At 38.2% G+C, this 26,278-nt stretch overlaps 1 protein-coding gene across 3 annotated transcripts in view; it reads left to right on the plus strand.

Annotated features, from left to right (window-relative positions):
- Positions 1-26,278, plus strand: part of KLHL2 (kelch like family member 2) — a 173,013-nt gene that overhangs the window by 33,007 nt on the left and 113,728 nt on the right. For 2 of the 3 annotated variants that reach the window (XM_019977499.2, XM_070768943.1), the window contains one exon: positions 9,997-10,103. In XM_019977499.2, the coding sequence (XP_019833058.1) occupies positions 9,997-10,103 (107 nt within the window). Of the gene's footprint in view, positions 1-9,996; positions 10,104-13,093; positions 13,204-26,278 lie in introns of those variants that run through there. The other variant, XM_070768944.1, reaches the window with a different exon arrangement.

The following is a 26,278-nucleotide window of genomic DNA, read 5'->3' on the forward strand; positions in this document are numbered from 1 at the left end:
TGGTTACTGCACCCATGAAATTAAAAGATGCTTACTCCTTGGAAGAAAAGTTATGACGAACCTAGATAGCATATTAAAAAGCAGAGACATTACTTTGCCAACAAAGGTCCATCTAGTCAAGTCTATGGTTTTTCCAGTGGTCATGTATGGATGTGAGAGTTGGACTGTGAAGAAAGCTGAGCGCCGAAGAATTGATGCTTTTGAACTGTGGTGTTGGAGAAGACTCTTGAGAATCCCTTGGACTGCAAGAAGATCCAACCAGTCCATTCTAAAGGAGATCAGCCCTCGGTGTTCTTTGGAAGGAATGATGCTGAAGCTGAAACTCCAGTACTTTGGCCACCTCTTGCGAAGAGTTGACTCATTGGAAAAGACTCTGATGCTGGGAGGAATTGGGGGCAGGAGGAGAAGGGGACGACAGAGGATGAGATGGCTGGATGGCATCACCGACTCGATGGACATGAGTTTGAGTGAACTCCGGGAGTTGGTGATGGACAGGAAGGCCTGGGGTGCTGCGATTCATGGGGTCACAAAGAGTCGGACACAACTGAGCGACTGAACTGAACTGAACTGATCACCTCTTCATGGAACACAACTTTGTTGTGGTGAAGGGGCTTAGGTAACTCAGTGAAGCTATGAGTCATGCTCTGCAGGGCTACCTAAGATAAACTGTTCATAGTGAAGAGTTCTGACAAATCGTGGTCCACTGGAGGAGGTAGTAGCAAAACACTCTAGTATTCTTGCCAGGAGAACCCCATGAACAGTATGAAAAGACAAAAAGATATGACAGTAGAAGATGAGCCTCCCCAAGTCAGAAGGCGTGTGGTATGAGGAGGAAGGAAATGCCATGAAATAATGGGCCCAGATACCATGATCTTAGTTTTTTGAATGCTGAGCTTCAAGCCAGCTTTTTCACTCTCCTTTTTGTCCTTCATCAAGAGGTTCTTAAGTTTCGCTTCACTTTCTGCCTTTAGAGTGGTATCATCTGCCTATCTGAGATTGTTGATATTTCTCCTGGCAATCTTGATTCCAGCTTATGCTTCTTCCAGTCTGGGATTTCATGTAATGCATTCTGCATATAAGTTAAATAAGCAGAGTGACAATATACAGTCTTCTCATACTCCTTTCCCAATTTTAAATCAGTCAGTGGTTCCATGTCCAGTTCCAACTGTTATTTTTTGTCTACATACAGGTTTCTCGGGAGACAGGTAAGTTGGTCTGGTACTCCCATCTCTTTAAGAATGTCACACAGTTTGTTGTGATCCACAGTCAAAGGCTTTGGCATAGTCAATAAAACAGAAGCAGATGTTTTTCTGGAATTCCCTTGATTTCTCCATGATTCAACAAATGTTGGCAATTTAATCTCTAGTTCCTCTGCCTTTTCTAAACCCAGCTTGTTCATCTGGAATTTCTCATTTCAAGTACTGTTGAAGTTTAGCTTGAAGGATTTTGAGCATAACCTTGCTAGCATGTGAAATGAGCACAGTTATACAGTAGTTGGGACATTCTCTGCCATTGTCCTTCTTTGTGATTGAAATGAAAACTGAACTTTTCCAGTCCTGAGGCCACTGCTGAGCTTTCCAAATCTGCTGATACTCTGAGTACAGCACTTTAACAGTATCAACTCTTGGGATTTTAAATAGCTCAGCTGGAATTCTGTCACCTCCACTAGCTTTATAGTAATGCTTCCTAAGGCCCACTTGACTTCATACTTCAGGATGTTCAGTTCTAGGTGAGTGACCACACCATAGTGGTTACCCATGTCATTAAGACATTTTTTGTATAGTTCTTCTGTGTATTCATCACCACTTCTTATTCTCTTCTGCTTGATAGTTCCCTTACTATTTCTATCATTTATTGTGCCCATTCTTATATGAGTGTTCCCTTGATATTTCCAATTTTCTTGAGATCTCTCGTCTTCCGCATTGTTTTCCTCTATTTCTTTGCATTGTTCGCTAAGAAGGTCTTTTTATTTCTCCTTGCTATTCTCTAGAACTCTGCATTCAGTTAGGAATATCCTTCCCTTTCTCCTTGACTTTCACTTTTTTTCTCAGCTATCTGTATAAAGACTTCTTAAACAACCACTCTGCCTTCTTGGATTTCTTTTTCTTTGGGATGGTTTTGGACACTGCCTCCTGTACAATATTATGAACCTCTGTCCACAGTTCTTCAGGCACTCTGTCTACCAGATCTAATCCCTTGAATCTATTCATTAACTCTACTGTACAATCATAAGGGATTTGATTTAGGTCATATTTGAATACCCAAGTGGTTTTCCCAACTTTCTTCAACTTAAATCTGAATTTTGCAATAAGGAGCTCATGATCTGATCCCAGGTCTTCTTTTTGCAGACTGTATAGAGGTTCTCCATCTTCAGTTGCAAAGAGTAGAGTCAATCTGATTTCAGTATTAACCATCTGGTGATGTCCATGTGTAGTCATCTCTTGAGTTGTTGGAAGAAGGTATTTGCTATGACCAGCATGTTCTCTTAACAAAACTGTGTTAGCTTTTGCTTTGCTTCATTTTGTACTCTGAGGTCAAACTTGCCTGTTCTGGTTATCTCTTGACTTCCTACTTTTGTATACCAATCCCCTAAGATGAAAAGCACATATTTTTTGGTGTGAGTTCTAGAAGGCATTGTAAGTCTTCATAGAACCAGTCAGCTTCAGCTTCTTCAGCATCACTGGTTGGGACACAGACTTGGATTACTGTGATGCTGAATGATTGCCTTGGAAATGAACCAAGGTAATTCTGTCATTTTTGAGATTGCACTCAAGTACTGCATTTCATACTCTCCTTTTGACTACAAGGGCTGCTCCATTTCTTGCTCCCAGTAGTAGATACAATGGTCATCTGAATTAAATTTGCTTTTTCCCATCCATTTCAGTTCACTGGTTTCTAAGATATCAGTGTTCACTCTTGGCATTTCCTGTTTGACCATGTCCAATTTATGGACCTTGATTCATGGACCTAACATTCCAGGTTCTTATACAGTATTGTTCTTTATAGCATCAACTTTCCTTTCACCACCAGGCCCATCCACAGCTGAGTGTTATTTCTGCTTTGGCCAGCTGCTTCATCTTTTCTGGAGCTATTACTAATTGCTCTTCACTCCTCATTTTCCAATGAGGTGTACTCAGATTGGAAAAGACCCTGATGCTGGGAAATGTTGAAGGCAAAAGGAAAGGGGCAGCAGAGAATAAGAAGGTTAGATAGTATCACTGACTCAGTGAACAGGAATTTGAGCAAACTCCCAGAGATAATGGAGGACAGAGGAGCCTGGTGTGCTACCGTCTATGGGGTTGCAAAGAGTTGGGTACAGCTTAGTGACTGAACAGCATCAACAGTAACAGCAAGGATATCTAGCTCATATTTTATTTCATCAGATTTTTAAAATAATTTTTAATGAAGATGTTTTCCTTGTACATATTTTCCTTTTTCTGCACGTAGTTTTTTCATCACACGTGTTCAGAACTCACTTCTACCATTACTGTTTCCTCTCTGTAAAATCCTCATGTTTCCACTTTGCTTCATCCCTATTATCTTTTCCCTGTTGCTCATATCTTCTTTCACTTTATTTCCAATTATTGGTGTTTTTTTTTTTTTCTCTCTTAACTATGACCAAGTATTCTTAGAAGTCCTTAAATCTGGATTCTTTACCTTCCCTTCTCTATAAATACTCAGTAATGTGCTTCTTGCCACATCTTCTTGTGACATGTTTCTATGTGAAATTCTCTATTCTGGGATCCTGTTCTTGTTTAAGGCACTTTCTAAATCATTGACCATAGTTGGCCATCACCCTTTCTTATTTTGCTTTGAAATCTCAGCAGGTACAATCTCTGCTGTTTTTCAGGACTCTGAATGTGGTGGTGAACCAGCAGCTCGGTTTTCCTTGTGCTTCACTGCTACAGAAATTCCCATTCTAACCATCATTGTTTTAAGGAGAAAAAGTTGATGGTGCTACCACTTGTTATGGAGTTGTGTTGCTCTTCAAGATTATTGACATTTTAGCTAGGTTACATCTCGCTTGTCTGTTGAACGACATAATCAGTTATAGGAGGTTTGGTTAAATATGACTGATTTAATTAAAACAGCTTGTTTTTCTATCTCACCTCCTCTTGTGCTAAGCAGCCAGCATTTGATGAAGCAGCTTAACCAGCTCTGAGTCTGCCTCTTCCTGTGCACCTGAGGAAGAAAGGTGAACAGATGCTATGTAATCTCTCCACCACCCCCACCTCCAGTCGAAAGTAAATTCTTGTTTCCTGAAACTACCAATTATTTTAGATACCTCAGAGCCTAATGGCACATTCTAACTTTAAGAAGATATACATTAGTCCACTCTTATCCAAGGTTTTGGTTACCGTGGTCAACTACAGTCTGAAAATATTAAATAGAAGATTCCAGAAACAAAATTCATAAGTTTTAAGTTGAGCACTGTTCTGGTTGTGTGATGGTATTGTCCTGCCTGCTCCAGCTTGAAATGGGACTCACCCCTCTGCCCAGTGTGTCTCAGCCATTCGTCACTCAGCAGCTCTCTTGGTTGTTAGGTTGATTGTTGCAGTGCTTATGTTCAAGTGACCCTTATTTTACTTCATAATGGCCCCAAGTGCAGGAGAAGTGATCCTGGCAATTCAGAAATGCCAAAGCTTTAAGTGAAAAGTGTAAATGTTCTTAAGAAAAAAACATCATATGCTGAGGTTGCTAAGATCTGTGGTAAGAATAAACCTTCCATTTGTGAAATTGTGAAAGACGAAAAAGAAATTTGTGCTAATTTTGCTGTCACACCTCAAACTGTGAAAGTTATAGCCACAGGGCATGATAACTGCTCAGTTAAGATGGAAAACACATTAAATTTGTATAGTAAGGTATTTTGGAAGAGCGAGAGTACGTTCACATAACTGTTATTACAGTATAGTTATTGTTCTGTTTTATTATCACTGTTGTTAATCTCTTACTATGCTTAATTTATCAATTAAACTTTATCATGGGTATATATGTATGGAAATAACAGTACATACAGGTTTCAGTGCCATCTGCGGTTTTAGGGATCCACTGGAGGTCTTGGAATGCCTTCCCAGTGTAGGGAAGGCTTCTGTATATATATATATATATATATATATAGAAACAATAGGGTTTTCCAGTCTTAGGAATTCACTCCTTTGATACCTGAAAACCAAAGAGTGTGTTGATATATTTGGGTATGATTTATTTTCAAAGGAGTTTTTTCCTGAGAAGGACCATTTGTTACGATGTTTCACTTGGGAGATGAGTGTCTATCTTTTTTCTGTATCATTTGAGTTTTATATGAGGCCTGTGTAACCCCTGTTCTTCTCCAGACATGAGCCCTTAGAAGTTATTCTCTTTCCGAAGCTTTCCTGTATGTTAGGGCTTGGCTTGTGTGCTGTGTACTCCAACCTCCCACACTTGCCCTAATAGTTGTCATTTCATTTTGTAAGTGTCTGTTAGCTTGTCTCTTTGCCAGCCTCCAGGGTAGATTCCTTACTGTCATGGGCATTGTCTTATTTATTGTGGTGAACATGTGGTAAATATGTTATTGCTGGAATTGAATACTAAAACTAAGCATGTCTTTGATCTATAACGTGGCATGACACTCCATGTGACCTATCCCAAGGTGTGACTTCGTACTGGTTTGCCTTTGTTTTTATCTTACTAGTTAATTAACTGACATTGTCCTTGGTGCCCTGTATGCACTTTAGATATTTGATGAATGAGTGAATAAGTGCAGATTTTAATTAGCAACTTTATACCTTCATTCTGAAAGACTTTAATTTTTTTAGTCAATTGCCTCATTAGATTTCACATCAGATCAGATCAGTTGCTCAGTCATGTCTGATTCTTTGTGACCCCATGAATCGCAGCACGCCAGGCCTTCCTGTCCATCACCAACTCCCGGAGTTTGCTCAGACTCACGTCCATCGAGTCAGTGATGCCATCCAGCCATCTCATCCTCTGTCGTCCCCTTCTCCTCTTGTACCCAATCCCTCCTAGCATCAGAGTCTTTTCCAATGAGTCAACCCTTCGCATGAGGTGGCCAAAGTACTGGAGTTTCAGCTTTAGCATCATTCCTTCCAAAGAAATCCCAGGGCTGATCTTCTTCAGAATGGACTGGTTGGATCTCCTTGCAATCCAAGGGACTCTCAAGAGTCTTCTCCAACACCACAGTTCAAAAGCATCAATTCTTCGGCGTTCAGCCTTCTTCACAGTCCAACTTTCACATCCATACATGCCCACAGGAAAAACCATAGCCTTGACTAGACGAACCTTTGTTGGCAAAGTAATGTCTCTGCTTTTCAATATGCTATCTAGGTTGGTCATAACTTTCCTTCCAAGGAGTAAGCATCATTTAATTTCATTGCTGCAGTCACCATCTGCAGTGATTTTGGAGCCCAGAAAAATAAAGTCTGACACTGTTTCCCCATCTATTTCCCATGAAGTGATGGGACCGGATGCCATGATCTTCGTTTTCTGAATGTTGAGCTTTAAGCCAACTTTTTCACTCTCCACTTTCACTTTCATCAAGAGGCTTTTTAGTTCCTCTTCACTTTCTGCCATAAAGGTGGTGTCATCTGCATATCTGAGGTTACTGATATTTCTCCAGGTAATCTTGATTCCAGCTTGTGTTTCTTCCAGTCCAGCATTTCTCATAGTAGAAATATAAACTCACCATGTATACTTTGGGTATGGATGGCTAAAACAAATTTCTGTTATTTTTATTGCTGGGTTTTATTTGTAGCTCTCTTCTCCTCATCCAAAGTCATTCAACTTCTTGTGAGCATGCACACTTGAAAAGATAAGAATGTGTCTACATTCAGTAGACACAAACTGGCTGAATGATAGGAAGATTGGTCAAATCTCTCTTGTCTGCAAGTACTGTTTTAAAAATATGTTATTGCTGGAATTGAATACTAAAACTAAGCATGTCTTTGATCTATAATGTGGCATTACACTCCATGTGACCTATCCCAGGGTGTGACTTCATACTGGTTTGCCTTTGTTTTTATCTTATTAGTTAATTAACATCAGCTAATAAGCTACTATTATACCTTGGTGGCTCTGATGGTAATGTATCTGCCTGCCATGCAGGAGACTCAGTTTGATCCCTGGGTCAGGAAGATCCCCTGGAAAAGGGAATGGCTATCCACTCCAGTATTTTTTCTGAAGAATTCCATGGACAGGGGAGCCTGGTGGGCTATACTCCATTGGGTTGAAAAGTTGGACACAACTGAGCAACTAATTTATATTAATTATCTTACCAGTAGCCAGTAAGGCCAAGATAATTATGTGATAAAAGGTTTGGATCAATGAGTAATTATAATTGAAGCTGAGTGTAATTACGGGATTTTGAGGTGTTCAGTGTAATTCCATTTAAGTTCCGTTTTGAAACTAGAGCACTAGGAAGGATTATTGACAAAAGGACAAGAGACATAAAGATGCAGTTGACTCACGTTTGAGCTGTGTGGAGATGGTTATGGTGGGAAACCTGGATGGCTCTGCTCACCCCAGCATCCCTCTTCTCACATGCTCTTTTTGTGCCACACTCCCCGTAGTACTTTGCTACTTAAGGTCTCCATCCAGTAGCCTCTGCTCTTCTCTCTGTGTGAGATTCTCTTGCTCCTCTCCATCCAGGTAACACTTATCTGTGATTAGAACTCAGCTAAGTACAGTAGCTGCAGGGTGCCTTTTCTGACCCCGAGTCTGATTTAGATGCTCTCCTGTTCTCCTAGCGTCTTCCCTCTGGCACTTTCTACTTTGTTCTGTAATCCTTGCATTGTCAGACCTTTCTGCTAGTCTCCTTAAGGGCAGAGAAGATCTTTCAGTGCTTTGTTGAATTTGACTTCTCTAACTATTTTTGTAGTGGTAGTGCTAAAAACCCACTAAAACTGGGCCTTTTGTAAACTATACGTAAGAATTCTGCATCGTATCTGGTGTACAGTATGTCTAATAAAAAATGGCTGTTGTTTATACTTTCTATTCCCTGTTTTATTCAAGCTTTAACACGTCTTAAAATCACATAACTTTAGATGGTTTTGTAAACCAGACTCCTTAGATTTGAATCCTGGCATTGCCACTAGTGGTGACTTTAGACTGCTTATTCATCTTTACCTTGGTTTCCCCAGCTATACATTTTAAGGGTAGAAATTACAATAACATGAACCTCATAAGATATTGATTAGAGAAGGCAATGGCAGCCCACTCCAGTACTCTTGCCTGGAAAATCCCATGGACAGAGGAGCCTGGTAGGCTGTAGTCCATGGGGTCGCTAAGAGTTGGACGTGAGTTAGCAGCAGCAGCAGCATAAGATATTGATAAGGTCTAAGTGAAATTATACATGTGGGTGGAGCTCCCGCATAACATCTTCCCGAAAAACCACTGACTTCCTCCTGCTTACTTGAGAACCCATGGAATTCATAGAATTGCAGAGTGGTTTCAACTGCTCAGAGTGTACTGTGGACTTTGTCAGTTTTCCACATTGATCTGGAGGAATTTCAGAGAGTGATGTGCCACATCTGGAGCCTAACAGGTTATGTCTCATCATGTCTCACCCATGCTTCAGCTTACAGGGCACAGTGAGCTTATCTCTGGGATGCTGTCCTCACTGTGGCTGGGTTGGCCCCTTTTCTTACAGTTTCTTCTAGACTTGGAGGGAATGTGAGTACCAGTAGGATCTTCAGAAGTTTTGGTGTGAACTCCACAGAGATAGGGCTTCCCAGGTGGCTCAGTGGTAAAGAATCCACCTGCCAATTCAGGAACCGTAGGAGACGCAGGTTAGATCCCTGGATTGGAAAGATCCCCTGGAGGAGGAAATGGCAACCCACTCCACTATTCTTGCTGAGATAATCCCATGGTCAGAGGAGCCTGGTGGGCTACAGTCCATAGGGTTGCAAAGAGTTGAAAATGACTAAATCGACTGAGTGCTCATAGCACAGCACAGAAAGAAGTTTGAAAGTGGTGTGGGAAATGGAACACTCAACGACTGGGTTAAGCTCCTGTGAAAATGTTTCTTGTAAGCTATTAGAAATTGCAGAAGCTGGTAGGCACCCTTGTGGGGAATGGGGATAGTTTAGCAGGAGGCCTAGTGTCACCTAGGTACACTATACTCATGAATTCAGTGTCAGGATATTTGACGTGCAGAAAGGACTTTCGGCTCATCACACCTTGTTTCAGTCATTAGTGACGTGATTGCCAGTAAGGTTGGTAGAGTCCTCTTCTTTTTTCTGAAATTAGTGCCAGCAAAGTTTTACCCCAAAAAGATACTCAGTGACATTCTTATTTAGCTGGAGCATTTCATCTAGCAGCTTATATAGCTTGTGAAAAGTGTTTACTGCATGTTTTTGAATGCATTAAAATGCATATCCATTAAAATGGATATTTTAGAACTGGAAGTGTAATTATATGTACTGAATAACTTTTAAGGTAACAAAATTCTTTTTAATTTTATGTGTGATAATATTTTCTGACATTGAAGAATGAGATGTTTTGCACTGGAAAATGTTCTCATTAAGTTAAACTTCAAATGCTCAAATGCCTTTCATGTAGCAAGTAGTTGAATATAACTCTACCTTTGCTTCATGACCCAGGACATTTCCTGTGTCTGTATAGTTTTGGTACTTTGACCCAATTTAGTTTTCTCTGTGTGTTTTATTTTGTCTCGTCTTAGTGTCATACCACCATCTGCCACTTCTGCTGATGCAGTTCTTAATATAAACAACTTCCCCTTCCTACTCCATTGATAATTTGCTGCCAGTAACTTTCATTAGGTTGAGATAACACAAGCAAAATTCTGAGTGAGGGCAAAGGCATGTTGGCCTATGTCATGGCTGTTTTATTTGTGCTTCATGTTTGGGAACTCATTTTTAAGGATGGCAGTTTTTAGTTAAGTCTTCAGAAAATTGGGGCTTCACTGTAAAGGTTTTGCATAGGATGTTCAGTGCATTTATTGTTGTTATCATTTAAATTTTTTCTCTCTCTCATAAACAGTCAGAATTTGCTGTGTGATGTCACGATTGTGGCCGAAGACATGGAAATTTCTGCTCATAGAGTGGTGCTGGCTGCCTGTAGTCCTTACTTTCACGCCATGTTTACAGGTATGAAATGTTTTGGTTATGGACGTTTATAAAATGTATACAGATTTGGGCTTTTCTTTCCACATTTTCTTTTTTTATATTTACTTATTTTTGGCTGCACTCCGTCTTCCTTGCTTCACGAGGGCTTTCTCTGGTTGTGGTGAGAAGGGGCTGCTCTCATTGCAGTGACGGGCATCTCATTGTGATGGCTTCTCTGGTTGCAAAGCACAAGCTCTAGGTACGCAGGCTTCGGTAGTCGCGGCACACAGGCTCAGTGGGTGCAGCTCGTAGGCTTTAAAGCATAGGCTCAGTAGTTGTGGCACGTGAGCTTAGTTGCTCCATAACATGTGGAATCATCCCGCACCAGGGATCAAACCCTTGTCCTCTGCATTGACAGGCAGATTCTTACCACTGTGCCACCAGGGAAGTCCCACATTTTCTTTTCTTATTAACATTTTATTGTTATGAAATTAAGCATTGTAGTAGAAGAAAATGCTGTTGTTTTGTTTTAAATTACTCTTCATCTTTGTTTTTCATTATTGTTACCATGTTGTGTACATACATGTGTACATTACATACAAGTACAATTTTATGCTCAGCCTCCCCCTTTTGCATTTATATTTGTATATATTGGCTAAGTTTGCCTCCCTGCAGTTTATAAGAGCTTTTAGCATTTTCTTATTTTGACGAAAGTAAATTGCTTTTACTGTTCTGCATTTCTTCAAAGGATTTTCACATTTGCCTCATCACTGTTTATAGTGAACAAATGAATGTTTAGTAAATGCCTTTTGATTCAGCAATATAAGAAAATAGAGTGGATACTTAGTTATAAAAATACATAGAATAATTTTAGTATTTCGGACAAAAAAAAGTAGTTTACTAATGCCACACTAGAAGCCGTTAAATTCATTTTTCTGTCTTTAAACCCTTTAAAAAAATACAGTTGATGTACAATATTTTGTTTTAAGAGCAGTGTTTAATGATTTGGCATTTGCATGCTTTATGAAATGGTTAGATGATCACTATATGAGTCCTTTAGCCACGTATCCCCACACAGAATCACTATAGTATCACTGTCTTTATGTTGTGTATTACATCCCCATGACTTTATTCTTTTCATAATTATGGGTTTGTATCACTTAACTATTCACCTAATTCTCCCCCTTTCCACCGTGCTCACCTGTGTCAATTGCCTGTTTGTTTTCTGTGTTTGTTGATTCTGTTTTCACTTTATTTTGTTTGTTTTGTTATCTTTGATTTCACATATGAAATCATGTAATATTTGTAGTCTCTGTTTGACTTATTTCACTTAGCATGATATCCTCTAGATATATCCGTGTTGTTGAAAATGGTAAGGTTTCATTCTTTTTTATGCCTATTCATATTTCATTGTATATATACCACATATTCTTTATCCTTTTATCTATCAATGGACACAGGTTGCTTTTATATGTTGGCTATTGTAAGCAGTGCTGCAATAAATGTAGAGGTGCACATATTTTTCCAGTTACTGTTTTTGTTTTCTTCAGGTGTGAAGAAAGTTGAATTGGTGAATCATATGGTAGTTGTATTTTTAATTTTTTGAGGCACCTGCATACTGTTTTCCATAGTGGTTGTATTAGTTTATAGTCCTGCAAACAGTGCACAAGTGTTTTTCTTTACATCTTCACCAATATTTCTTATTTGTTAACTTCTTGAAAACAGCCATTCTGACAGGTATGATATAGATCTTATTCTGATTTTGATTTGTGTTTCCCTGGTTATTAGTGATGCTGACTACCTTTTCATATGCCTGTTGGCCATCTGTATGTCTTCTTTGGAGCAATGTCTATACAAGTACTCTGGCCATTTTTATTTTTGATGTTCAGTTGTATGAGTTTTTTGTTTATTTTGGATGGAAACTCCTTATTGGATGGTTCATTTGGAAATACTTTCTTTCACTTGGTAGGCTGCCTTCCTAGTTGTTGATAGTTTTCACTGTGCAAAAGCTTCTTAGTTTCATGTAGTCCCATGTGTTAATTTTTGCTTTTGTTGCCGTTCCCTGAAGAGAGAAATCCAATAAATATTGCTTTGATCGTACTGTCTATGCTTTCTTCTAGGAATTTTATGGTTTCAGGTATTATATTAAGTCTTTAATCCGTTTTGAGTTTATTTTTGTGCATGATATTAGACAGCAATCCAGTTGGATTCTTTTGCATGTAGCTGTCCACTTTTCCCAGTATCATTTATTGAAGAGACTGTCTACTCCCCATTGCCTTTTTTGTTGGAGATTAATTGACCATTTAAGTTTTGATTTATTTCTGTACTATTTAGTTATATTGACCCATGTATTTTTCTTTTTTGTACTAATACTAGACTATTTTGATTACTGTACCTTTGTAATATAAATTAAAGTCAGGGAACATGATACCTCCCTCTTTGTTCTCCTTTCTTAAGATTGTTTTGGCTGTTTGGGGTGTTTTCAGACAAATTTTAGAATTATTTGTTCTAGTTCTGTGAAAAGTATCATGGGTATTTTGATAGGGATTGCATTGAATCTATAGATTACCTTTAGGATTTATGATCATTTTAACCTTATTAATTCTTCCAACCCATAAGCATAGTATTCTTTCCATTTGCTTTTGTTGTCTTTAGTTTCTTTCATCCATGTCTTATAGCTTTCAAAGTACAAGTTTTTTTGCCTCTTTGGTTGTATTTATTCCAAGGTATTTTATTCTTTTGGATGAAATTGTAAATGTGATCAATTTCTCTTTCTGATAGTTTGTTATTAGTGTATAGAAACACAGCATGTTTCTGAATATTACATTTTTATTCTAGATCTTTACTGAGTTTATGTATTAAATTAATTCTGATAGTTTTGGGTAGCATTATAAGGATTTTCTATATATGGTCATGTCCTCTGCAAACATTGACAGTTTTACTTCTTCTTTTCCAATTTAGATTCCTTTTATTTATTTTTCTTCTCTGTTTGCTGTGGGTAGAACTTCCAAAACTATGTTGGATAAAAGTGGCAAGAGTGGACATCATTGTCTTGTTCCTGATTTTAGAAGAAATGCTCTCAGCTTTTCACCATTGAGTATGATAACTGTGGGCTTGTCATATATGGCCTTATTATATTGAGGTAGGTTCACAATATATATATTGTGCTCACTTTCTAGAGATTTTTTTTTTTTTATCATAAATGGATATTGAATTTTATGAATAGCTTTTTGTGCATCTATTGATATGATCATATCATTTTTATTCTTCAGTGTGTTAAAGTGGTATATCTCATTGATTGGTTTGTGGAGTATTAAATCATCTTTAATCATATATCTCTAGGATAAAGTCTACTTGATACGGTATATGATTCTTTTGGTGCATTGTTGATTTCAGTTTACTAATATTTTGAGAGTTTTTGCACCTGTGTTCGTCAATGGTACAGGCCTGTAATTTTATTTTTGGGGTGGTGTTTTTGCCTGTTTTGGTAGGGTGATGCCGATCTTACAGAATGCATTCCAAAGTGTTCCTTTGTCTTCAGTTTTTTGGCATAGCGTGAGTTGGTATTAACTCTTTAAATGTTTGATAGAATATCACCTATTGGTGTTGGGTTTTTCTTTGTCGGTAATTTTCACAATTATTGGTTCAGTTTCATTACTGGTAACCAGTCTTCATATTTTATGTGTCTTCCTGATTGTCTTTGGAGATTGTATATTGCTTGGAATACATCTATTTTAAATTGCCCATTTTGTTGATGTATACTTGTTCACGGTAATCTCTAAGGATCTTTTGTATTTTTGTGGTTTCACCTGTAATTTCTCAGTTGTTTATTTGGGCCCTGTCTTTATGAGTCTAGCTAAATAGTTATTAATTTTGTGTATCTTTTCAAAGAACTAGCTCTTTCATTGATCTTTCTGGTTTTTAGTCTTTATTTATTTTTGCTCTGATATTAATTATTTCTTTCCTTCTACTAACTTTAGGTTTTGTTTACTTTAATTTTTCCGGTTCCTTTGGGTATAAGGTTAGATTGCTTTGAGATTTTTCTTATTTCATGAAGTAGGCTTGTATGACTGTAAACTTTCCTCTTAGAACTGCTTTTGCTGTGTTCCATAGACTTTGGATTATTGTATCATGTTTGGATTGTGTTTCATTTTAATTTGTCTCCAGATTTTTATTTCCTTTTGATTTCTTCAGTGTCCTGTTGGTTGTTCAGTGGCATATTGTTTAGGCTGCATGTGTTTGTGCTTTTTCATTTTTTTTCTTATTGATTTTTCTTCTCATACTACTGATATGATTTCTGTCATCTCAAATTTATTCAGATTTGTTTTGTGGCAACATATCCTGGAGAATGTTCTTTGTGCACTTGAATGTGTATTCTGCTGCTTTTTGCTTATGTTCTGATTGAACCCAGGTCTCTTGTGTTCACCATAGGAGCTACCAGGGAAGCCCGTATTCTGTATATACATAGAAAATTTATCTAGTCAAATGTGTTATTTAAGGCTAGTGTTTCCTTATTGATATTTTTTCCAGATGATCTGTCTGCAGATATAAATGGGGTGTTAAAAGTCCCCTACTATTATTGTAATCCTGTTGGCTTAATTTATTTATGTACTCCTATGTTGGGTTTCCCAGGTGGCACTAGTGGTAAAGAAGCCAGTGCAGGAGACATTAGAGATGCACATTCAATCCCTGGGTTGGGAAGATCCCCTGGAGAAGGGCATGGCAACCCACTCCAGTATTCTTACCTGGAGAATCCCATGAAGCAAGGAGCTTGGTGGGCTACTGAGTCAAACATGACTGAAGTGAGTTAGCATGCAGGCATGCATGTTGGGTGTGTATACATTTACAGTTGTTATATCTTCTTGGATTGATCCCTTGATCGTTAGGTAATGCCTGTCTTTGTCTCTTGATAACATCTTTGTTTTAAAGTCTGTCCTGTCTGATATACATCTGCCACCCCAGCTTTCTTTTCATTTGGGTTTATGTGGAATATTTTTTCCATCTCTTCACTGTTAGTCTGGGTGTATCTTTAGATCTGAAGTAAGTCTCTTGTAGGTTGCATATATGTGTGGTAAGTTGCTTTAGTTGTGTCTAACTCTGTATGACTGTAGACTTCTTGGCTCCTCTGTCCATGGGGATTCTCCAGGCCAGAATACTGGAGTAGGTTACCATGTCCTCCCACAGGGGATCTTCCTGACCCAGGGATTGGACCCACGTCTCTTATGTCTCCTTCATTGGCAGGCAGGTTCTTTACCACTAGCATCACCTGGGAAACATACAGATAGGTTTTATTTTTTAAATCTGTTCAGCCATTCTGTCTTTTGATTGGAGCAGTTTGTTTATTTTCATTTAAACTATTGATGTATCTGTAGTTCTTGCCATTTTGTTAATTGTTTTCTGGTCATTTTTATGGTTTTCTTTTGTTCCTTTTTCTTTAATATTCCTATTAAAATATCATGTAATTTAATTAATTTTAAAAGATTTATTTATTTGTTTCAGCTGTTTGGTCTTTTCTGCTGTGTGTACTTTTCTCTCGTTGCAGCGAGTGAGGTCTGCTCTTAATTTTTGTGAGAGGTCTTCTCGTTGCAGTGGTTTCTCTTGTTGCAGGGCACGGGCTTTAAGTCATGCAGGCTTCAGGTGTTGTGGCAAGTGGGCTTAGCAGTTGTGGCTCATGTGGGGTGGTTTTACAGCATCTGAGGTCTCTTCATGGCCCAGAGATCAAACCCGTGTCTCCTTCATTGGTAGGCAGGCTCTTTACCACTAAGCCACCAGGGAATCCCTGGTGATTCTCTTTTGTTGTTACCATAAGGTTCATATATAACAACCTGTGCATGTATATATGTGATTATTTCAAATTGAAGATCTCTGCAGTTCTAATGCATTGTAACAGCCCTGCATTTTTATTTCTACCTCCCTTTATTTAATGTTTTTTGTCATATTTTACATCTTTTTGTTTGTATACCCCTTAACTATTTATTGTAGCTATAAATGATTTTACTATTTTTGCCTTTTTACCTTCCTTCTAGCTTTTAAGTTGTTTATCTACTACTTTTACTATTTGTTTGCCTTTACATGTAAGAATTTTCATGTTTCTGTTTGGAGTCTGTCTTTTCCACTTAGAGAAATTCCTTGAATTCATTTCTTATAAAGCTGGTTTGGTGGTACTGAACTCTCTTAGCTTTTGCTCATTTGGAATACTCTTCCTCTTCCCCTTGAAATCTGAATGAGAGCCTTGCAGGTAGAACATTTGTGGTGTAGATTTTATTGTTTCATCACTTGGAATATCATGGCACTCCTCCTGGCCTGCTAAAGTTGCTGCTGAAGAGTCAGCTGACAGTCTGGGGTGTTCTCTTGCTGCTTTTTTTTTTTTTTATTACACGACTTTAATGGTCCAAGTGCATGGCCATGATTGGATTTTTATTTATTTTTTTTTCTAATTTTATTTTATTTTTAAACTTTACATAATTGTATTAGTTTTGCCAAATATCAAAATGAATCCGCCACAGGTATACATGTGTTCCCCATCCCGAACCCTCCTCCCTCCTCCCTCCCCATACCATCCCTCTGGGCCGTCCCAGTGCACCAGCCCCAAGCATCCAGCATCGTGCATCGAACCTGGACTGGCAACTCGTTTCCTACATGGTATTTTACATGTTTCATTGACATTCTCCCAAATCTTCCCACCCTCTCCCTCTCCCACAGAATCCATAAGACTGTTCTATACATCAGTGTCTCTTTTGCTGTCTCGTACACAGGGTTATTGTTACCATCTTTCTAAATTCCATATATATGCGTTAGTATACTGTATTTATGTTTTTCCTTCTGGCTTACTTCACTCTGTATAATAGGCTCCAGTTTCATCCACCTCATTAGAACTGATTCAAATGTATTCTTTTTAATGGCTGAGTAATACTCCATTGTGTATATGTACCACAGCTTTCTTATCCATTCATCTGCTGATGGACATCTAGGTTGCTTCCATGTCTTGGCTATTATAAACAGTGCTGCGATGAACATTGGGGTACACGTGTCTCTTTCCCTTCTGGTTTCTTCAGTGTGTATGCCCAGCAGTGGGGTTGCTGGATCATAAGGCAGTTCTATTTCCAGTTTTTTAAGGAATCTCCACACTGTTCTCCATAGTGGCTGTACTAGTTTGCATTCCCACCAACAGTGTAAGAGGGTTCCCTTTTCTCCACACCCTCTCCAGCATTTATTATTTGTAGACTTTTGGATCGCAGCCATTCTGACTGGTGTGAAATGGTACCTCATAGTGGTTTTGATTTGCATTTCTCTGATAAAAGATTTTCTCTTTATCTTTAATTTTTGCCATTTTAATTACAACGTGTTGTGGTGTGGACCTCTTTAAGTTCCTCTTGTTTGCGATTCTTTGCTTCCTCTCACTGAATGTTTCTTTCTTTCCCTAGGTTAAGGAAGTTTCACCTGTTATTTCTTCAAGTAACTTCTCTGCCCTTTTCTGTCTTTTTCCGGTACCCCTATAATACGAATGTTAGTATGGTTGATGTTGTCCCAGAAGTCTCTTAAATATTCTCATTTTTTTCAAATTCTTTTTTTTTTTCCTGTTCACCTTGGATGATTTCCACTACTCTGTCTTCCATGTTGCTATTATACTTCTCTGTATCATCTAAAATACTTTTCCTTCCAGTTTCTTTTTTCTGGGTATTTTATCTTCATGTCTGTTCAGTTTATTTTTATATTTTCTAACTTTCTTAAAATTCTCACTGTGTTCATCTAATTCTTCTCCCACATTCATGGAGCATCTTAATGATCATTAATGAGAACTCTTTATCAGGTAAGTTGCCTGCCTCCATTTCTTTTAGTTCTTTTTCTGAAGCTTTGTCTTATTCCTTTGTGTAGAGCATATTTTGCTCTCTCCTCATTTTGTCAAATTTTCTGTATTTATCAGGTAAATTCGTTATATTTCTGGATATTGGAGAAGTGGCCTTATATAGTTGACATCCTGTAGGGCCCAGTAGCTTGCTCCCCTCCTATTTCAGAGCTATATGTTCTTAGGGTGCCCCCTATAAGGACCGTGTGACTCCTTCTGTTGTGGTGGAAAGAGTCCTATGGGCAGTCTGGTAGGCAGATTCCTGGTTTCTGGCCCGGTTGGCTGCAAGACTGTGCCCTGCGTAGTGGCTGTAGTCAGGCTGGAGGTTGGGGTCGGCTTCCCATGAGACTGTCTGCATGACCCTGGTTGGGGCACAGGGCTGCTGCCAGCTTGCTGGTGTGCAGATAAGCCCCTGGAGCTAATAGTCTATCGGGTGGATCCCAAAATGGCATTGCCAGCACCAGTGTCCTTGTGGTAGAATGACATCCTCAGAATGGTTGCCACCAGCATTGGTGCCCTCAGGGTGATCTCTTGCCTCTTGGGAGCCTCTCTAAGATCAGTATGTAGGTCTAGCCCAGGCTTCTTTCAAACTGCTGCTTCTGTCCTGGGTCTCTGAGTGTATGAGATTCTGCACATCCCTGAAACAGCTGAGTCTTTCCCACAGCCCTTTTGCTGTCCTGCACGCAGGCCCTTCTGGCCTTCAAAACCAGATATTGTAGTGGCTTGTCTTCTTGATGTAGGATTCCTGGGCTGGGGACCCTGATGTGCAGCTCGGAACCCTTGCTCTTTGGGGAGAACCTCTGTAATTGTGATTATACTCTTGTTTGTGGGTTGCTCATTCAGGTGAGTTAGATCTTGACTAGGTCTTGTCATTGTCCCTTCTACCCTTCTCATTGTGGTTCCTTCTCTATGTCTTTATGTGGGAGATATCTGCTAGTTTTCAGGTCATTCTCATTTATAGTTGCTCTGTGAGTAGTTGTAATTTGGTGTGTCTGTAGGAGCTGGTGAGCTCCAGGTCTTCCTACTCTGCCACCTGGCCACATCCTCCCTTAACTTCATTCTTAAGAAAACAAAATCGAAACATCCAGTATAGTACTGTTGAAGAAAATGAAGTTATTATCTTTTCCAACAATGAGCTTATAGTCTTAGATTATTGATAGAACAAACAAATGCTTGTAAATACATAGTTATAGAAGAAAGCCCAAATGTAAATCTATTCATACTTTAGAAACTTAAATATTTCCTATGTCTAACATTTTGCTAGATACTTTAAGGGGTAATAAACAAAATTAGCACACTTTTTGTACCAGTAATTTATTAATATCATTGGAGAAATGAGTTGTACACACTTTATTTTTATGCTTTTTTGCTTTTTGTTAAAGGATGGTTTATTAGAGTGGTCAAGGTGCAAGTGTTGAACAATCCAAGCAGACTAACAGCATGGCATGTATTAATAGATGTGCACCCTTTAAATACATAATAGTTTGTGGAAGATCTGTTCAGAGCAGTAATACAGATGGTGAGGACTATGATGGACAGTGTTGAGAGATGGGGATCTGACATTTCCTGAAATGTAATGAGTACCAAGGGTTTATACACATAAAAAAAAGTGCAGAGGCAATGTGGAGAGAATAGGCTTGGTGTTTTGAGAGTAGTGAGGACTCTGGAGACCACCTCACTTTTCAGCCTGTTACATTCTTGTTGTTCCTGAACTGAGTTAAATAATCAAGAATGTAAGAAAGGGGACTTCCCTGGTGGCCCAGTGGTTAAGATCTGCCTGCCAGTTCAGGGAACATGGATTTGATCCCTGGTCTGGAAAGATTCTATATGCTGCAGTGACGCCTCAGCACCACAGCTCCCGAGCCCATACTCCAGGGCTCCTGTGTTGCAACTGCTGAGCCCATGCACTGTAACTACTGAAGCCCACACACCTAGAGCCTGTGCTCTGCAACAAGAGGAGCCAGGACAACAAGAAGCCCATTGCAACAAAGACCCAGCTCAGACGAAATAAATAAATAAATAAATAAATAAATAAATAAATAAATAAATAAATAAATAAAATTAATTAATTATAAAAAAGACAAATGTAGGAAAAACAGTAGAGGGGTTGTGAGCCATATTGGGCAAGTGATTTGGGGATGGTGCCTTTAACTGAGGCTGATTAGAAAAGTTATAGAGGGACTAGTCACATTTTTATGTCCTAATTTCACTTCAATGACTGTCTTATTTATTACTCCTGGAGATTTTTTCCAAACAGAATTTCTAGGTTTGTAAAAGCAGTATTTGATCTGCTTTGTGTTGGCCTAATTTAGGAGTTCCCTAGTAAAGTGCCTTCTTTCAAGTCTTTGTTAGAATTACTGAATCTGGGATCATTAGTCTCTTCTTCAGTTTTGGCCTCAGTTTTCCCTTTTGGAAAATGAGCATAATAATGTTACTTCCTAGGATTCTTATAAAGATTATATGAGATCATGTATGGTTGTCCTTTATTTGACACATAGAAAATGTTCAATTAATATTGGCATTTTCGTGGTTATCATTATTATTTTTTACCCTCAATTCCTAAAGGTTGTTGTAAGGGTAAAAGATTGAAAATGTCTTAAAGTAGACTTCTTTTGATAAAGATTTTATTTTCCAGTTACAAAATGTAATGATTAATTTAAAATTACAAGATCAGAGTTGGTTTCCTTTCCCTTCAAAAGATAACACTTAAGAGTCTCGAAACTCCCTGAGCCTTTGACATGCAGAGACATGGATGCTGGTGATAGGAGATCTCATTATGTCTCTGTTTTTCTTCCCTCTTTACTTTTTAATCTAAACTACATTTCAGCTTCCCTCATTTCTTTCTTTCTTTCATCCTTCCTTTTTTTTTTTTTTTTAACCTAATGATTCTCACCTCTTCATATTTTAGTTGACATGCAATTTTTGAATTATGCGTAACGATGGGGATGGGACCCTGAAGATGTTTTGATTCTATAAGTATTCCTAATGTCTCAGTTAACTGGTAGCTGGGTACTTCTTGCAGTTCAGCCTGTTTCTGCCTGAGAATACTTGGTCAAATCTTAGATTGTTATGCAACGGTGCAAAATGGGAATATTATGTTAATTTCTGGCACATATAAAATATGAATTGAGTACCTTGATTGTGACTTTTACAATTTTATTGAGGCATATTTTACATTGTAATTTTCAGTGATTTTTAATAAATTTACTCAGTAGTACTGCCATCACCATAAATCAACTTTATAGCATTTTAGTCCCTATGTATTATTTTTGAGACTCATCCATATTGTAGTATATATCATCAGATTGTTCCTCTTTATTGCTAAGTAGATTCCATTGTATGAAAACAGCAAATTTTGACTATATATTTACCAGCTGATGGACATTTAGATTGTTTCCAGTTTCTAGCAATTATAGCTAATGCTTCTATGAACATTCACATGTAGTTCTTTGTGTGGACACAGATTTTTATTTCTCATGGTGATAGATACATATGTGTGGAATGTCTGGTTATGTGGTAAATTTATATTTAACTTTTTAAAAATTGCTATATTATTTCCCCAAGTGACTGCATCATTTTATATTCCTACATTATGTATAAGTGTTTCCATTTTTCCACTTCCTTACCAACATTTGTTACTCTTTTTTTTTTTTTTTCCAGTTGTGGTCATTCTAATGGATGTGAAGTGGCATCTCTTATAGTTTCATTTGCACTTCCCTGATGACTAATGATGTTGAGCATCTTTTCATGTACTTGGTAGGCTAGGATTTTATGGTTCTTTGGTAGTAGATATTATTTACCTTTCTGGCAATCTTTGTTTATTTTCTTCTTTTGAATCCACTAAATAGCAGTTTGGCAAAGATTAGGTAAAATAAGACATGGAGATTTGGTCTGGGGGGTTTAGTGTACATGTATTTAAGATTTGCTAGACTATGAACCCATTGTTTGTCTGTTTTCCTGTCTGAAGTCCTACTGTATTTATATTATCTTTCATAAAAAATATGAGGAGGCCCACAAGTAGACCTTGGCGTGCTTCCATGCTATTACGTGCTGTGATGTTTGAGTCCTCTGGCTCAGTGATCAGCTATACACAGACGTGTCTGCAGTGGCACAGGGCTACCTTGTACTCCTCTTGTTCCTTGTGATTTGCCTATTTAGAAATGGGGACTCTGCAGATACTCTTTTTGGCCCTTGTTTTTCATCTCCCTTAAACTCAGAAAAATTTTCATTCAAATTATATCACCTAAAAAAGAATTCTATTACTCTTCTTAGTTCCAAGTATTCTGGTAGAAGAAGGGAAGTGAAAAGTAATTTTGTGATGTATCACCGGTTTTTCTTTTGTGAAGTTTAGATTAAGGCCAGGTTGTTTAACTGTTACTTGAAAAAGAATATATCAAATTGATTTCTTGTGTTTTTATTCATTTATCTATCTTTTTTTGCTTGTTTTGTTTTGGTTGATGGTGGCATGTGGGATCTTTGTTCCATGACCAGGGATCAAACCCATGCCCACTGTAGTGAAAGTGTGAAGTCCTAACCGCTAGACCACCAGGGAAATCCTGGGTTTTTGTGTTTTAAAATTACTTGCTTGTGTACAGATGTGACATTTAGAATGCCCTTTTCCTTAACACATGTATTTGAGGCTTCTTTTGTGCCACAGGCTAAAATATCTGAAATCTAGTGGGAAATAGGAAATTATTTTCATTCTTCTTTTTGGGGAGTGCTTTTTGATCATTTTCTTTTGTCACATTGAACATCATTTAGTAAGGTAAATTAGAATAGGAAGAGAGATTATCATTTGTGTAAGATGTGAGTTTTTTTAAAAGTTGCAAGCATGTTATATTTGTCTTAAGATTTGTGCTTTCCTTCATCAAGGAGTACTCATTGAGCACCTTCTGTGTGCTGGGTGTTATCCTAGTCTTTCAGAAAGGAAGAAAGGTTAGACAGAGAGGAAACAAAGTTTCTTATATTGCTGACTGCTGTAAAGAACATTAAATAGGGTATTGCACATAAAGTGCATATGTCTTTAGTCTGCATATGACAGAGAACTCCCCTTAAGGTGGTTTAAATAGCAAGGAAATACATTCTCTCATAACTAGAAAGTGAGCTGGTCACCAAGGATCCTCATCTGTCTGTGTTATCACCAAGCTGTACTCACTAAAAATTTTATCCTTTAATTGCTTCCCCCATGAATGCAAGATGCCTACTAGAGTGGACTAATATCTCAAGGAAGGAAAAGGGTTATCTCTTCCTGTTTTCTTTTAGGAAGTAGGAGACCTGTTCCAGAAGTTATTCAAACTAGAGCCAAATTGGCAGGGAAATGCAGGTACCATGTTTGCCTTAGATTAGTTATAGAATTGGGGAATTTTGTATCATACCACCATAGCCAGTGCCTGGCAGGGCCATTCGGGTCATCTTGCCAGAAGGAAGATACCAATATGTTGGTAGTGTCTTTGTAACCTAAAAGCTAAAGAGCAATAATGATTGGAGGGGTTGACACATGTAACTTGAAGAGTAATGGAATACATTTTATTTATTAAATGTGGCTGTAATTTGTCATTCAAGTCTTAGTGTTTCAGCATAGTATAAAGTCTGTATTATACTTTTACTATTTTTTCAGTTTTTGTGTGCTAGGTAGTAACTAAAGTTAGAATCATATGCACTTTTTATTGATCCTAGGATTTGCCCTCTTATATCTATTCACTTCTTAGAACTTCAGAATGGGTAAACACAGTTATCAGTTTGTTCTGGGCTTCAGGAGTCCCGATTATGGTCCTTGAGATGGAAATGTTTACGTCCATACGTGTGTCCATAAACGTTTACAATTTGGAGGTCTTCATTTCTTTTCTCAAGAAAAGTACAGTGTTCACTAGTCAAAGTGCTTAGCTCAACCTGTATAGTAACTTTTCAGTAAATGTTTGATGCCTGAAATCCTTCAAAGCCAGAACACAATAACTTAAGTGTTACTGGGTTGGCCAAAAACTTCCTTTGGTTTTTAAGTAAAAATACTGGATTGGCTAAAAAGTTGGTTTGGATTTTTCTGTTAAGATTTTATGGAAAAGCCTGAATGAACTTTCTGGCCAACCTAATAAAACACACATTTCTCATTTTTACCAAGAACTTTATGAACAATGTCATCACTGTTTTGTTCCATTGCTGTTGTTCAGTCGCTCAGTTGTGTCCTACTCTTTGTAACCCTGTGGACTGCAGCACACTGGGGTTTGCTGACCTTTACCATCTCCTGGAATGTGCTCAAACTTGTATCTGTTGAGTTGGTGATGCCATCCAGCCATCTCATTCTCTGCTGTCCCCTTCTTCTGCCTTCAATCTTTCCCAGCATCAGGGTCTTTTCTAATGAGTCAGCTGTTCGCATCAGGTGGCCAAAGTATTGGAGCTTCAGCATCAGTTCTTCCAGTGTATATTCAGAGTTGATTTCCTTTAGGATTGACTGGTTTGATCTTGCTGTCCAATGGACTCTCAAGATTCTTCTCCAGTACCACAGTTCAAAGACACTCAGCTTTTTTTATTGTCTGGTTCTCATGTCCATATAAGACTATTGGAAAAACGATGCTTTTGACTAGATGGACCTTTGTAGGCAAAGTAATCTCTCTGCTTTTGAATATGCTATCTAGGTTTGGCATTGCTTTTCTTTCAAAGGAGCAAGCGTCTTTTAATTTCAAGGCTGTGGTCACCATCTGCAGTGACTTTGGAGCCCAAGAAAATAAAGTCTCTCACTGTTTCCATTGTTTCCCCATCTATTTGCCATGAAGTGATGGGACCGGATGCCATGAACTTAGTTTTCTGAATGTTGAGTTTTAAGCCAGCTTTCTCACTCTTCTCTTTCACTTTCATCAGGAAGCTCTTCAGTTCCTCTTGTTTTCTGCCATGAGGGTGGTGTCATCTGTATATTTGAGGTTATTGATATTTCTCCCTGCAATCTTGATTCCAGCTGTGCTTCATTCAGTCTGGCATTTCATATGATGTACTCTGCATATAAGTTAAATAAGCAGGGTGACAATTACAGCCTTGATATACTCCTTTCCCAATTTTGAACCAGTCTGTTCATGTCTGGTTCTAACTGTTGCTTCTTGACCTGCATACAGGTTTCTCAGGAGACAGGTCAGGTGGTCTGGTATTCCCATCTCTTTAAGAATTTTCCACAGTTTGTTTTGGTCTGTACAGTCGAAGGCTTTAGCATAGTCAATGAAGTAGAAGTATGTTTTTCTGGAATTTTCTTGCTTTTTCTATGATCCATTGGATGTTTGTAATTTGATCTCTGGTTCCTCTGCCTTTTCTAAACCCCGTTTGTACATCTGGAAGTTCTTGGTTCAAATACTGTTGAAGCTTGAAGGATTTTGAACATTACTCTGCTAGCATATGAAATAAGTGCAATTGTGCAACAGTTTGAACATTCTTTGGCATTGCCTTTCTTTGGGATTGGAATGAAAACTGACCTTTTGCAGTCCTGTGCTCACTGCTGAGTTTTCCAAATTTGCTAGCATATTGAGTGCAAAACTTTGACAGCATCATCTTTTAGGATTTGAGATAGCTCAGCTGGAATTCCGTTACTTCCACTAGCTTTGTTTGTAGTGATGCTTCCTAAGGCCCACTTGACTTTGCATTCCAGGGTGTCTGGCTCTAAGTGAGTGTTCACACCGTCATGGTTATCTGGGCCATCAAGATCTTTTTTGTATAGTTCTTCTGTGTGTTCTTTCCACCTCTTCTTAATATCTTCTGCTTCTGTTAGGTCCATACTGTTTTTGTTCTTTATTTTGTTTACCTTTTCATGAAATGTTCTCTTGGTTGGTATTTCTAATTTTCTTAAAGAGAGCTCTAGTCTTTCCCATTCTTTTGTTTTCATCTATTTCTTTGCATTTTTGGCTTAAAAAGGCTTTCTTATCTCTCCTTGCTAGTCTCTGGAACTTTTTGTTCCATTATCCTCTGCCATTTCTCCGACAACTTCATAATTCCATCTTCAGGAAACTTTTTATCTTTTTGAGTGAAAAACTGTTCCAGATGCCTTTTACAGTCTTCCAGGGAGTTGAAATTTTTTTAGTTAAGAAAATTTTGTAAAGACTAAAATAAATGGACATCTGAAGGTGCAATATCTGATGAATATGGCAGATGAATCAGAAATTCTCAGCCAAGCTGTAACAGTTTTTGCCTGGTCATCAAAGAAACACACGCTTATGTATTAGTATCCTGATGGAAGATTATGCATTTTCTGTTGACTAATTCCAAATGCTTTTCTTCGAGTGTTGCTTTCACTTTCCCATCTAGTTGGAAACAGTACTTGTTGGAATTAATCATTTGGTTTTCTCCAAGGAGCTCATTATAGAGGATTCTCTTTCTGTCCTACCATATACACAGCATC

Source organism: Bos indicus, chromosome 17, assembly GCF_029378745.1.
Source record: "Bos indicus isolate NIAB-ARS_2022 breed Sahiwal x Tharparkar chromosome 17, NIAB-ARS_B.indTharparkar_mat_pri_1.0, whole genome shotgun sequence".
NCBI lineage: Eukaryota > Metazoa > Chordata > Mammalia > Artiodactyla > Bovidae > Bos > Bos indicus.